The sequence below is a fragment of the Mesoplodon densirostris genome, chromosome 20 (assembly GCF_025265405.1).
Source record: "Mesoplodon densirostris isolate mMesDen1 chromosome 20, mMesDen1 primary haplotype, whole genome shotgun sequence".
Lineage (NCBI taxonomy): Eukaryota > Metazoa > Chordata > Mammalia > Artiodactyla > Ziphiidae > Mesoplodon > Mesoplodon densirostris.
In genome coordinates this window covers 22,182,970-22,196,251 of record NC_082680.1, presented here as the reverse complement: position 1 = coordinate 22,196,251, position 13,282 = coordinate 22,182,970, and the positions used below count along the sequence as shown (strand labels likewise).

Below are 13,282 nucleotides of genomic sequence, written 5' to 3'. Positions count from 1 at the left end.
AGATAAAAGAAGTATTTCATTAGCAAGCACAGTTAAAAATGTGTGTTTTTTCCAAAAACATCGGGAAATCAGCAGAAGCAAAAGGGTAAAAGACAAATCCCAGATTCCAGCTTAAAAAAACAAAACAAACAAAATACACTGTAAGAAATCATTCCTCCTTGGGAAGAAAAAAAAAAAAAAGGTTGGGTGCCATTGTGGGAAGAAACATCAGCTTAATTGCAGCAGGTCAGTTATCCTGGACAGAAGACAGGCCAGAGAAAAGTGATCTGTGTCCTTTTCACTCCTCAACATTATCACATTGTCCCCTGTGCTGTGGAATATGAAAGCAGTATCTACAGCACACCTCTAGCCAAAAGAGAAGGGGTAACATCAAGGTTAAATACTGGAACTTGGCTGAGGTGGGAAGGAAAGTACAGGTGGACTCCCAAGTAGGCAATTACACGAGGTGATGACAAGGTGATGACGGTGATAGCACTCACCTTGTAATTGCTCAGTGAAACCCTCAACAACTAGGATGTAACCACCATCCAGAGCCTCTCTACCCTGAGGCATGTCCCTATTTGCCTCAGACCACGTGGAGAACCAAAACCTAGAACACAGGTTTTTCACCAGTCCTAAACCGGACCCCCATCAAAACTCATCCTCCTAAACAAATGCAATATTGGCCCAAATAGCTGTTAGTTCCAAGGGAATATAAGCTCACGGCAGAAAATAATAAGATGTCTGAGGAGTGCAAGTACCATGAAAGAGCAAATGAAAGCAGAATTAACAGACCAAAAAAAGACATTTAAAATTGGCATATTAAATGTTGCTAGAGAAAAACTGGAGAATACTGAAAACATGAGAACAAAAATCTACCAAGTAAAACCAACTGGAAATATTATCATGAAAAATATAACAGGAGAAATAAAGAATACAATAAATTGACTGAAATAATAATAGAAACAAAGGCGAAATTCCTAAGGAAAAACTGGTAGAAGAACTTCCCCCAAAAATATCTGAAAGGGATAAACAGAAGCAGAGAATGAGAAGAAACAGGTAAGACAGAGGATTGGAAGAGAGGAAAGATATACGTAGAAATAATGACAGGATGTCTCATAATTAAAGGAAAATGTAAAATTTCAGATTAATAAGGGTTCATGAAGTACCAAAGAGAATGAACACAAAAATGCAAATTCCTAGACTACTCCAGACCAACTGAATGAGAAACTTGGGAGTGTGGCCTAGCAACCTGTTTTAACAAAGCCCTCCTGGTGACTCTGATGCAAAGTTTGAGAACCATAGCTCTAGTGCTTCTGGAAGTTTATAATCCTCTGAAAATTACATGTAAAATTTGCTATTTAAGTATATCTTTCTGGGGAAAATGTCCATATCTATTATCAGATTCTCAAAAGAATGTTAACAAAATTAATATCTATTAAAACTGCTCTGCAGTTTTCAAAGTGTGGTCCATGGACCCTGATGATCCCTGAGACACTTTCTGGGGGTCTGAGAAGTCAAAACCATTTACAAAATAATATTAAGATGATTTTAGCTGTCAAGACAGTTATAGTGCAAGATCTTATAACATCATGTGTTGGACATTTGGAAAATGTACTCATGGTGCTCATGATAGTGCAAAAGCAATGGTAGGTGAAACTGCTGGCATCTTGGCATGAACCAAAACAGTGGCACCAAACTATACAGTCATTGTATTCTGTAGAGGTGACATATATGGACATATATTAGTCATTGAATTTTTCACCACCAGGCCCTCACAGTTTAAAAAAAAAAAAAAAGCCACCAGTTTCACTTAAGAATGTCCTTCATGAAAATGTAAATACTAATTTTATTAAATTCCAACCCTTGAATATATATCTTTTTTAATATTCTTGTGGCAAAATAAGAAATACACATTAAGCACTCTGCTACACACCAAAGTATGGTTGTCTTGAGGAACAACACTTATGAGACCGTTTGAGCTCCGTCTGACCTGTGTATTTGGTAAACATTTTCTCAAGAATGAACAAAGTGAGCCTGTCACCTCAAGGAAAACAACAAACAGTATTTGCTCCCAATGATAAAATTTGAGCTTTCAAGCAAAAAATGAGAATTTTGTAAAACCTGCATCTGCCACCATGAGCTTAAAAGTTTCTCGATACTTAAATGTGTATAGCTATAAAATCCATTTATATAAGATAGACCAATGGATTTCATTTCATACATAACAGAGTATGAAAAATTTATTGATATGGCTTCAGATTCCACACTGCAACTAACCTTTAAGAAACTACTACTTGTCAAGTCTGGGTGTAGTATCAAACAAAAAAATCTAAGATTATCTGAAAATGCTATTAAAATATTCCTTCCTTTCCAACTACATATCTGTTTAAAGCAGGATTTTCTAAATATACTTCAATCTACATAATAAAGCACAACAAATGGCATGCAGAAGCAGATGAGAGTTTGCCTGTCTTCTATTAAGTCAGACATTAACGTGACTAGCAAAGCGTAAAGTAATGCCTCTCTTCTCATTAATCTTTGTTTTAGGAAATAGTTACTTTTCATTGAAAGTGTGATTTACTCTAACAAAGAATAGAATTTTTTATTTTCTCAGTTGTAATTCTTAATATAAATCTCCATCGATATAATATATATAAACAAAAAGTCTTTCAATTATTTTTATAAGTGTAAAAGAGTCCTGAGATCTAAAGTTTGAGAACTACTTCATTTTGATTATAAATTTTTGCAAGGGCAGGAACTGATGCCATTCCATCATCTTGCTCCTTATAGCACTTATATCTATTGAGTTGTCATTGAACCACTATAAAACCTTAGGATTCATGCCAGATTCCTGAAAAAAGACCAAAGGGAGGAAACACACTATGAAATTGTCTCAGTGACTGTTAATTAAACAAGCTGCATGAAGTTCTTTTGAATTTCCATAAACACCTCATGAATACTTAGTTTCATACTGCCAAAGAAGGACTACAGTGACTCTCAAAAATGTGAATTAACAAAAGAGATGAAAGGGTATCCTCAACGTAGCGCTGCTAAATATGCTACTTTCCATATTTCATGTTGGTAATATTAAGAAATGAGTTCTCTCTAAGGACAACAGAGACCATAATGCACACTATGATAGACATCCATCCCCATTTTTAAAATTTTAATTGTGGTAAAATACCTTTAACATAAAATTTACCATCTTAGCCATTTTAAACTATCAGTTCAGGGGCATTAAACTTTCAAATTGTTGTAACTCCCATATGCTTTATTTACTGTTCAAAATGGTTTTTTTCTTGACTGCTTCCATGAATCAAAGCATACAGCAGCTTATCTTTGAGATTTTTTAACAAATTTAAGTAGTTTTTCAAAGAAAGGAATTGCTTCTTCCATTAAACTATGAGGTTCTTCAAAGATTACTTCCAATTACACTTTTTATGTTTAATTAGCAACTGATCTAAAGATCAGAGTCCAATATTCTATTAATCACAAATGTTCCAACAGCTTACTTACTAAAAGCACGGTCTCAATCAAATCCTAGTCATGTTTTAAGAGAGCATCTATATGCAGTTTTGCTTTATTTTAAATGTCTAGGAAAGAAGCTAGGGGAAAAGATGCCAAAATGACTATTATTAGCTGCATTGGGGTAGTGAGATGATGAACTACTTTCTACTGAACTTTCCAAAATGTGTACAATTACTTAGATTTTCAGAAAACAAATTTGAGAAGGCAATAACAAACTGTCAAATAATAAAATGACTCAAAAGAGTTGATTTCTTACTGCTACCAACTTTCTATTTGAGTAGGATTACCCAAACAATTTTAGGACAGTCAGATAGGGGTTTAAATCTGGCTCCATCACTTAACAGCTATGTGATCTTAGACAAGACACCCTGAGTCTCGGTTTCTTCATCTGTAAAACAGAGTTAAAACCTATCTCGTGTGATTGCTGTAAAGATTAAATAACACAGGGAAAGTGCAAAATTCACTTGAAAGCTTTTTTGTTGTTATTTTTATTAGTTTTTACTATTATTTAGCAACAATATCAATACTAAATTTATTCATTTATATGCCAACAGAGCAGTAAAAGCACTTTGATGACAAAGAACTAGACTAATATATAAGAATCGCCATTTACACATTTAAGAAAGACAGAATATCAGAAATCAGAAGTGTTAACTTACAACGTTCATCTGCTTAAATATTTATAGAGCACATACCATGAACATTTCACTAAACACTGAACTTCTCCTATTATTTACCTCAAATTTATCTGCTTTCATAAAATTCCAACAAGATAACAGCTACACTTTCCTAATGTTAAATTTTGTGGATTTTTTTTTGGGGGGGGGGAGGGCAACCAAGTTTTTGATAGCTTGCTAGAAGTTTTTTAATTTGTCCAAAAGGTTTTTTTGTTTCTTTCTTTCCAAAAGAGAACATTTTTCTGCAAAGACAAAAGCATAGCTTGGCATCTCTTCTCAAGATATTAGAAAAAAATAGCTAAAATGTAGCTATCAACTGTAATCCCATGTCATTTCTTTCTAAAAAACCCATTTTCCGTTGTCAACATGAGAACAACCTGAGTTTTGGAAATGGAGAACTGTATATCTTATTTATTAACAAGATGGATGAGAACGTCAAAACGGTTTCTATGGTTGGTGGATATACCAGAATGAAGGCATCTGATCTTTATGGCTCATAATATACATACATATATCGTAGTTTTTCCAAAGCATTACAGCTGGGCATCAGGAGGTTTAGATTATTTTTAAACCATACCTGATGACACAGGGACCTTGGCTTCAAAGATCTGGTCAATCAGTAAATTTAAAACAATTTTTTTTCAGTTTGTAGTTAATAAAGATTGCTTCTTCTTTTTTTAATCTACCGCAATGAAAAAAGTTGCAAGTCCACACAAACAAACCAACAAACATCTGCAACCAACGATTAGTTTAGTGTTCAACTGAAAAGGCAAAAGGGAGAGGAAAATTTACATCACTTTATTTCCCCTTTTTCTACAATTAAAACAAAAATGACAAATCTTAACTGAATAGGGAGCTGATACATCCAAAAAAAGTCTCAAAAAAAAAAAAAAGGCTTACGCTCACACTACTTTAATTTTAATTTTATACACAGATTCCTGAACCAACAGGCAAAACAAGTTTCCACTTGACAAAGAACCCGGCAATTCACTGCAGGGAAAAGCAATCCTGAGTATCTGATGAAGCCTTAAAAGGAAAACCCAGTAGGCACACAAAAACAAAACACTCATAACTTTCCTCAATCACTCAAAATCAAATGATTATTAGAAAATGAACCTCAAAGTTATCTTGAGCACCTAGGCTTTAGTATAAATCCCCAAAACACCCACACTACTCAGTTCTTATTATGACTCCACATTGATGATACAGGTATTAGGCCCCCCAAGATCAGAGCTACATCCCACGTTTCTGAGTGTTCCTGTCAGAAGAATAAACTTAGACCAAAGTAACTTCAAGTACCCTGACATACAGGAAAAATAAGAATTTAAGAGGCTCTTGTGTCTTCAATCGTATCTCACACATATTTTACAACCAACTACCAGAAACATTTTTTTTGTCCGTGAAGCAAAAGCAGGCTATTAAATACATTTAAGAATAAGCTACTCTAGTGTTTTCAACTGCATTTCATCGCAAGACTCATGATGATGTTGATTCCTTCCTAAAACCTAATACTAAAATAAAATACATTTCTTAGCATGATTTACATTCCTTGACCACTTTTCTTCTCCTGGGCTCTAAGCTTAAGATACCATTTTTTTAAAACATAGTTACGCTGACAACTTGGTCCTTAAAGATATGTCTTCTATTCTCCAGATATATTTCTCTGGCCTTTTAACTGCCAAAGAATCACGCCTGGTTTGGAAGGAAGGCACACCTAGCCTGCGACCTATTCAGTTCCTTAGGAACAAAAGGGATGCCCCAGGGGAGGAAAAAAAAAGGCAGGTGACTAAACTTCTTGTTATTAAAACTTCTATGTAAACAGACTATGAGGAAGACATCTTATCTATAAAACGCCCTTAGCACAATGTCTCTGGTAAAGGCTCTCTAGAAAGTGGCATGTAGGCTATCTAAACTAAGATATAAAATGATGTTTCATAATTTAAATGCTACTACTGTAAGAGATGATCCTGCAGACCTTCCTGTGAGACTTCATCTATTCTAGGTCAGACCTGCATGTCCAACATGAGGAGGAAGGACAAGGGGAGTTACCCTCAACATCTCAGACCTCTATTTTTATCCTTGAAATTACTTAGCAATTAATTTCTGTAAAAATGAGAGGTAGAAAAAAAATGAGGTCAAATCCCATGTAAAGTTCTTATAAGAAGAATTTGAGCAGAATAGCATCCTTATAGACAATATACTAGAAGAAAATGGCCAAAAAAGACAAAATTATGCTCTACTATTTCAATATTAGCTAAAACACAATGTGAAAATGATGTAAGATATGAAAAACTAGCATATGTGAATTAGAAATAAGATGACAGAACTCAGAAAATAATTCAAAATAAAAGAAAAGGTTATTTCAGAAGTAAAGACTAAACAAGAAGGAAAACAAAAATGAAAATAAAAAATACCACAGACAATGTCTTATGACAGGGATCAGCGAACTACAACACTTGTGCCAAATATGGCCACTACCTATTTTTATAAATAAAGTTTTATTGGAATATAACAACACCCATTCATTTATGTATTGTCTATGGATACTTTCATAGCACAAAAGCAGAGCTGACCAGTTGACACAGTTTAAAGAGAGACCACAGAGGGCACGAAGCCTAAAATATTTACTGTCTGGCCATATATAGAAAACCTTTCCTAACTCCTGCCTTATGAGAAATGAAAGGTAAAAGGGTAAGACCTAAATAGACATTTCTCCAAATAAGGTATACAGATTGCCAACAAACACATGAAAGGATGCTCAACATCACTAATCATTAGAGAAATGCAAATCAAAACTACAATGAGGGCTTCCCCGGTGGCGCAGTGGTTGAGAATCCGCCTGCCGACGCTAGGGGACACGGGTTCGTGCCCCAGTCCGGGAAGATCCCACATGCCGCAGAGTGGCTGGGCCCGTGAGCCATAGCCACTGAGCCTGCGCGTCTGGAGCCTGTGCTCCGTAACGGGAGAGGCCACAACAGTGAGAGGCCTGCGTACCGCCAAAAAAAAAAAAAGAGAGACGTCCTCAGAATACACTGGTCCCTTAACAAAAATATGTCACTACTAGGAACTGAACTCAGGAAATATATCATTCTAAATTAATGCTATTTCTAAAGTTTTGACTACTATCCTTTGAACAATAGAAAACCAGGGTCAAGGATCTTACTTGTAGAAGAAAAAGTCTTATATAAACTCTAGTCAACAATAAAAGACTGGATCATTTTGATATGGCTATCTTAAGAAGGTATTAGAAATAGTACTTTAAGAACCTGTATCAACAGTGGAAACTGAAGACTATGTTTCTAGTTGTGGATAGGGTGATTCCATTATTAATACTGTCTCTAAGCCACATTTTAAACTAATAATTATCACAATCCACAGTGGGATAGAAAGGATTCTTAATTCTGCTGCTGGAAAGAATTATGGTTAAAAAAAAAAAGCATAAGGATTTAAATATGAGTATGAGTTCATACCACTTCAGAGTCCTAAAAATGGTTTCATTTCATTCTATAGAACTATACTTATATTTAATGGAAATAAAGGCATTAATTAACATTCTTCCTTCCCATCTTTGCTTGGCTAGCTTGGACTCATCCTTTAAATGCCTGTTTTAAACAATCTCTTTAGAAACACTTCTTCTTTAAATGATCTAAAATCAAGACAAGAGTCCTTACTGTCTGCTCCAAAAGAGAGTATAGTGTACTTTTCCTGTCACTCTAGGTTATACACTTTGTGGGGTTTTGTTGTTGTTGTTATTTAATTTTCCCACCTAGACTGAAGCTCCATAAGGGTAAGGACTACCTGCCACTTGAAAATTGTGTCAGTATTTAACACCAACCTATGATAAGTAATAAAAGATTCGTGCAACAAAAGAACTACAAATTTTAAACCTTTCCATCCAAGGGATTGTACCAATTTCCTATCTTTAAAACAGCTCTTCCATGACATTCAGTGACTAGCATTCTAACCAACTAATAGTCAACTGAGAATTACTTTTATAGTCAACTGAGAATTACTTCTCCATCCAGGCTACACATGATGGAGAAGACTAGATTTAACAAAGTTTTAATGCTTTACTGCTAGGAACACAAACATGAACGCATGGGTGTTGTGCTTTTAGACCATGGAGAGTTTGACTGTTTTTGTTCTGTTTTCCACACTGAACTAAAAAACTTATTTTTTTCTCTAAAAAAGCCAGTTCAAGATTAGGTTCTCATAACTATAACATAATTACAGGACTGTTTTACTGTTTGTCTTCTAGCTTATCTGGGTACACATAAAACTAAAACAGAATATAAAGTAACTATTGTGGCAAACAGAAGATGTGATTTGGGAGATAAGCACTATTTTATGTGTGACTAATCCTAAATAAGTACATTATTACCCAAATTAATATAACTATCTATCACCTGTTAGTGATTACTTGTAATGCAATATTGTGAGAAATGACAAGATCTGTGAAACAATGTGTTAAAATAGTCAAATATGGAATAAAGTCTGCAAACGCAAAAGGTCTCGTTTCATTCATTATAGATCTATCATTTGGCCTAAAGAAAAAGAAATGATTTTTCATCTAAAATAAGCAACACCGTGAGCATGCATCTACTTAAATGGAAGCCTGTTTATGACTCAATTCACTACATTCCTAACAGTAGTGGCTACATTTCAAGGATTCAGCCGTCTAATAATGATTTCCTGTAAGTGTTTCTCATATTGTTGATCATGACTCATTAATGGGATCACAAACAGCATTTGTAAGAAAGGAAATGGAATAGGATATAAAATATCAGAGTGCAACACATGTAGCAACGGATAGAATTGTTTCCTGAAATTTTGATTCAGTTTGTGTGTGGGTGACAATATACTGCTAAGTATGGGCTGCAAAAAAAAAAAAATGTGTGAACACTATTCCTGGAGTATATGCCCCCAATTACTTCTTCCCCCCAAACACTGCCAAAGTAGAAACTCCATCAAAATTACTCACAAAAAAGAAAAGTGACCTTAAACCTGGTATAAGTTATAATTATTTAAACTTGATTTCACAAACTCTAAAATCAAAGTTTTAATCCAGGTTCCACTACTTCCAGTGAACTTGGGCTTATTTAAGCAGTATGTGCTCCACTTGTGTCATCTATAAAATGAAGATAAAAATATTTTCCAAGTTGTGGTAAAAATAATGTATTTAGTAAGTTCTTAACATATGCTTTACCATTAACAGAAAAAACTGAAGGAGTGATACATTAGAAACACAGCAAGAAACTTAGCAGAAGTTATCTTCAGGGTATTACGTGTGTGTGTGTGTGTGTGTGTGTGTGTTGCTTTTTCATTGTATATATTTCTATACTACATTAATTTTACAATGTACATACAACACATACATTTTTAATGTAACGTTTCTAATGTATATAACATTACCTTTATTTTTTAATTTATAAATTTATTGATTTATTGATTGGCTGAGTTGGGTCTTTGTTGCTGTGCGCGGGCTTTCTCTACTTGCAGAGAGAGGGCGCTACTCTTTGTTGCGGCGCGCGGGCTTCTCAGTGCGGTGCCTTCTCTTGTTGAGGAGCACGGGCTCTAGGCGTGCGGGCTCAGTAGTTGTGGCCCGCAGGCTCTAGAGGGCAGTCGCATGGGCTTAGTTGCTCCGCAGCATGTGGAATCTTCCCAGACCAGGGCTCAACCCCGTGTCCCCTGCATTGGCAGGCTGATTCTTAACCACTGCGCCACCAGGGAAGCCCTACCTTTATTTTTTTTAATATCAATAGTAGGTATCTAGGGCCTCCCTGGTGGCGCAAGTGGTTGAGAGTCCGCCTGCCGATGCAGGGGATACGGGTTCGTGCCCCGGTCTGGGAGGATCCCATATGCCGCGGAGCGGCTGGGCCCGTGAGCCATGGCCGCTGAGCCTGCGCGTCCGGAGCCTGCGCGTCCGGAGCCTGTGCTCCGCAACGGGGGAGGCCACAACAGTGAGAGGCCCGCATACCGCAAAAAAAAAAAAAAAAAAAATAGTAGGTATCTAGGCAGTGAGATTATGGTCCTTTTTGTTTTATATTTCTCTGTATTTTATAAAAATATGTTATGTGTTTTTAAAAGAAAATAGTCAACTACTTGCTCAAAAAAAAAAAAAAAGACAAAAGTGTGTAGTGGTCCAGTGTTTAGGAATTAGCATTTTGGGGGGAGAACTTACGCGCCAGATGCTTCTCACGAAATCCTCACACAACCTCAGTATATCACTTTTGCCCAACAGAAAATGGAGGCAATTGAGATAAGGTAAATTGTCTGTTACACAACTAACAAACAGCAGTGTCCATAACTTCAAGGCCTATATTTCTTCCGCCATCACATAATGCATCCAAATAGTCTTCTCCAGTTGTTTCACACAGGCACCTTTCGATCTACCCAACTGGACTGTAAACTCCTTGAAAAAGGGGGGAAAGTTTCACTAACTTCATTTATGTCTCTCATTGGCTCACTAAGACTACGATAGCTACTTCTACACTTGTCGAGTTACATTAAACTTCTTTTGGTCTGTACTGTCTTCCTGGGACCTACTCTTGCAAAAACGAAATAAACTAGCAAACAAACGACAAAACTACTCTAAGACTGTTCAGATCTAACTTTATTCCTGCACACTAGTAAATGAAAAAGTTTAAGTATACCCATATCCTGAGTACCAGTAAAGGAGTTTGGGGATGAGTACAAGGATCACTGTGCAAACACTAAAAAGAATGGATTCACACGTTCCCCTACCACGCCCCCCCGTCACCCAGGCACCACCTAAAGAAAGGAACCTCAAGTCTTCCCGAGAAGTGTTGAAGAACCATAACCACGCCCCCATTGTTCCATCAAAATAACTTGTTTTCTTTCCCGACCCGGACCCCCGTCCCCAACACCAAAACCCTTAATAAACAATTCAAAGTCTCTGACCTGCAGCGAAGTGCAGGGGAGAAGACTTCCGGCCGGCCATGTCCTTAGCATTCACGTTTGCCGCGTCCACCAGCCTCTTTACCCGGGACACGTCCCCATTGCGACAGGCCTCCAACAGTTCCCGGAGGGCCCCGCTCACTGCTGGGACCCCTGGCCCAGGTCCTGCTGCCCCAGGTCCCAATGTTGCTGTGGTGCTAACTCCGGCCGCCTCGGGGCTCTCCGACAAGCTCGATCCGGGGGAGGATGGAGAGGAAGATGAGGAAGAAGTCGGGGAAGAAGAGGACGACGGTGAATTGTTACTGCCACCGCCGGCTGGGCTGGGAGCGACCCCGACGGCAGATGAGGCAGGAACAGCCGGGACCACGGGAGCGGCGGCGACGGTACAGATTGTGCTCGTGGTACTGCAACAGCTGGTACTGTCAACCGGGTCCGGGGATCGGGGCCTGTCGGGCGGATCCCGACTGCCATCCCCCTCCGGCAGCGCTAGGCCGTGCCGCGGGGAGGCGAAGGGGGCCAGGCCACCCACCGTAGGGGAGGCTGGGGTGGTCCCCGGGGCCAGGCCGGGGCTGAGTGGGGGGGGAGGTGGCGGCGGCGGCGCCGAAGCCCCTGGGGCGGGCTGGAGCTGTTGTTGATGATGGTGGTGATGATGCTGAGAGCGACGCGACGCCGCCATCTTCGGACTCCCCCAGCACTGTCACTGCGGCAACGGCCCCACCGCCCGCCCTCACTTCCGACTGCTGGACCAATTAGCACCCAGCGCACAGGAAATGATGCTGGAGCGGTGGGCGGGGTCAAAGAGTGGGCGGGAAGTATTGGGAGCTCCGAGAACCGCCGCGGAAGGGGGCGTGGCCCTGTAGCTGAGGGGCGGGCTTTGTGACTCCTTGGCGGGCTGGCCGGGGAGATTTGAAAGCTGGAGCCAGCCTAGGCTTAAATGGGAAGCTTTTCCTACCTTTCTCACTTTTCAGCCTGCTTACCTTGCCCTGTTCCGTTCAGTTGCCAGGTCTTCTTCAGTCTTCCTTTTCTTGCTCCAGAGCCTGCTATTGAGGTGGAACTCTGTGCAAGGTGTGTGTCGTTTATCAAATATCAAGTGCCCTTGTCTGAAAAATGGACTAGTATCTACCTCACAGAATTGTTAGCGGGATTAAATGAGCTAACATATACAGAGTGCTCCGTACGTTAATAAAGCACAACTATAATTAGCCCATTGGTAAATTTTTTTTGAAATGCAGTTTTTTTCCCCTCCCCGCGCCCCCCACCCAGTTAATCCCTTGGTCTATCCCATCTCTATGAGAGTTTTTACTTTATGTATTGTACTTCGTTAATATCCCATTTTAAAATAGTGGTTCGGATTGCCAGGATTGAAATTCAAGCTCTGTCGTGAATGAGCTATGTCAATTTGGGCAAGCTATTTAACCCCTCTGTGTCTCAGTTTCCCCTCTGCAAAATGGAATTAATAGTTCAATAAATGTTAGCTATTAAAATTGTGGTTTTTTCTATTCTATTATCTCTGTACTTTTATTTCTCACCTTAAGCTTGACCCAGATAATTATGAATATGTTCCTTTCTTTTGAATTCTTTTTAGCTGACCTCATGTCTGTTCCTCTCATCCCTCCTCCCTCCCCCTCCCAAACTAACATAAAAACCTGACTGCTCTCCATCCATCACTCACCTTCAGAAGCCATTCTTCAGCAATTACTTTTTCTCTTTTTCCTCTGCCTATACCTACTTTTTTTGTCTACCATCAAAAGAAATGTACCAATGAATGGGATAATCTCAGTAAGGTCTGCATTTCCTGCCTCCTGTTTAATAGTAAACTAGGCATTTTGGAAATTTAGACAAACAGCATTATTCCAAGAGAGAGGACACAAATGGAGCATCTGTGTCTTAAGAAAAACCCAAGATTTAGATGGGTCAAGTAGAAATTTCGCTTCGCAGAATACTAAACTATGTGATAAATTGTTCTTTCACAGGTTCATTATGAAATATAAGTGTGATGCTAATATTCCCATCCACATAAATAGGTAAGTTTCTTTAGGACTACCATCTAAATACAACAAGGTCAGGAACATAATATTATGAGTGACATTTATTGTCATCTAGTCTGGGGCTGCAGATTATAACTCTAACATTATCCATGTGTTTTATAAATTTGTGCTGTTGTTCACATATTGACA

General features: G+C 38.5%; 1 protein-coding gene across 1 annotated transcript in view; it reads right to left on the bottom strand.

Annotated features, from left to right (window-relative positions):
• Positions 1–11,814, bottom strand: part of TNKS (tankyrase) — a 181,380-nt gene extending 169,566 nt beyond the window's left edge. The window contains exon 1 of the mRNA XM_060085705.1: positions 11,109–11,814. Within this exon, the coding sequence (XP_059941688.1) occupies positions 11,109–11,781 (673 nt within the window). The 5' untranslated portion in view covers positions 11,782–11,814. The remainder of the gene's footprint in view (positions 1–11,108) is intronic.
• Positions 11,815–13,282: the final 1,468 nt, after the last annotated feature.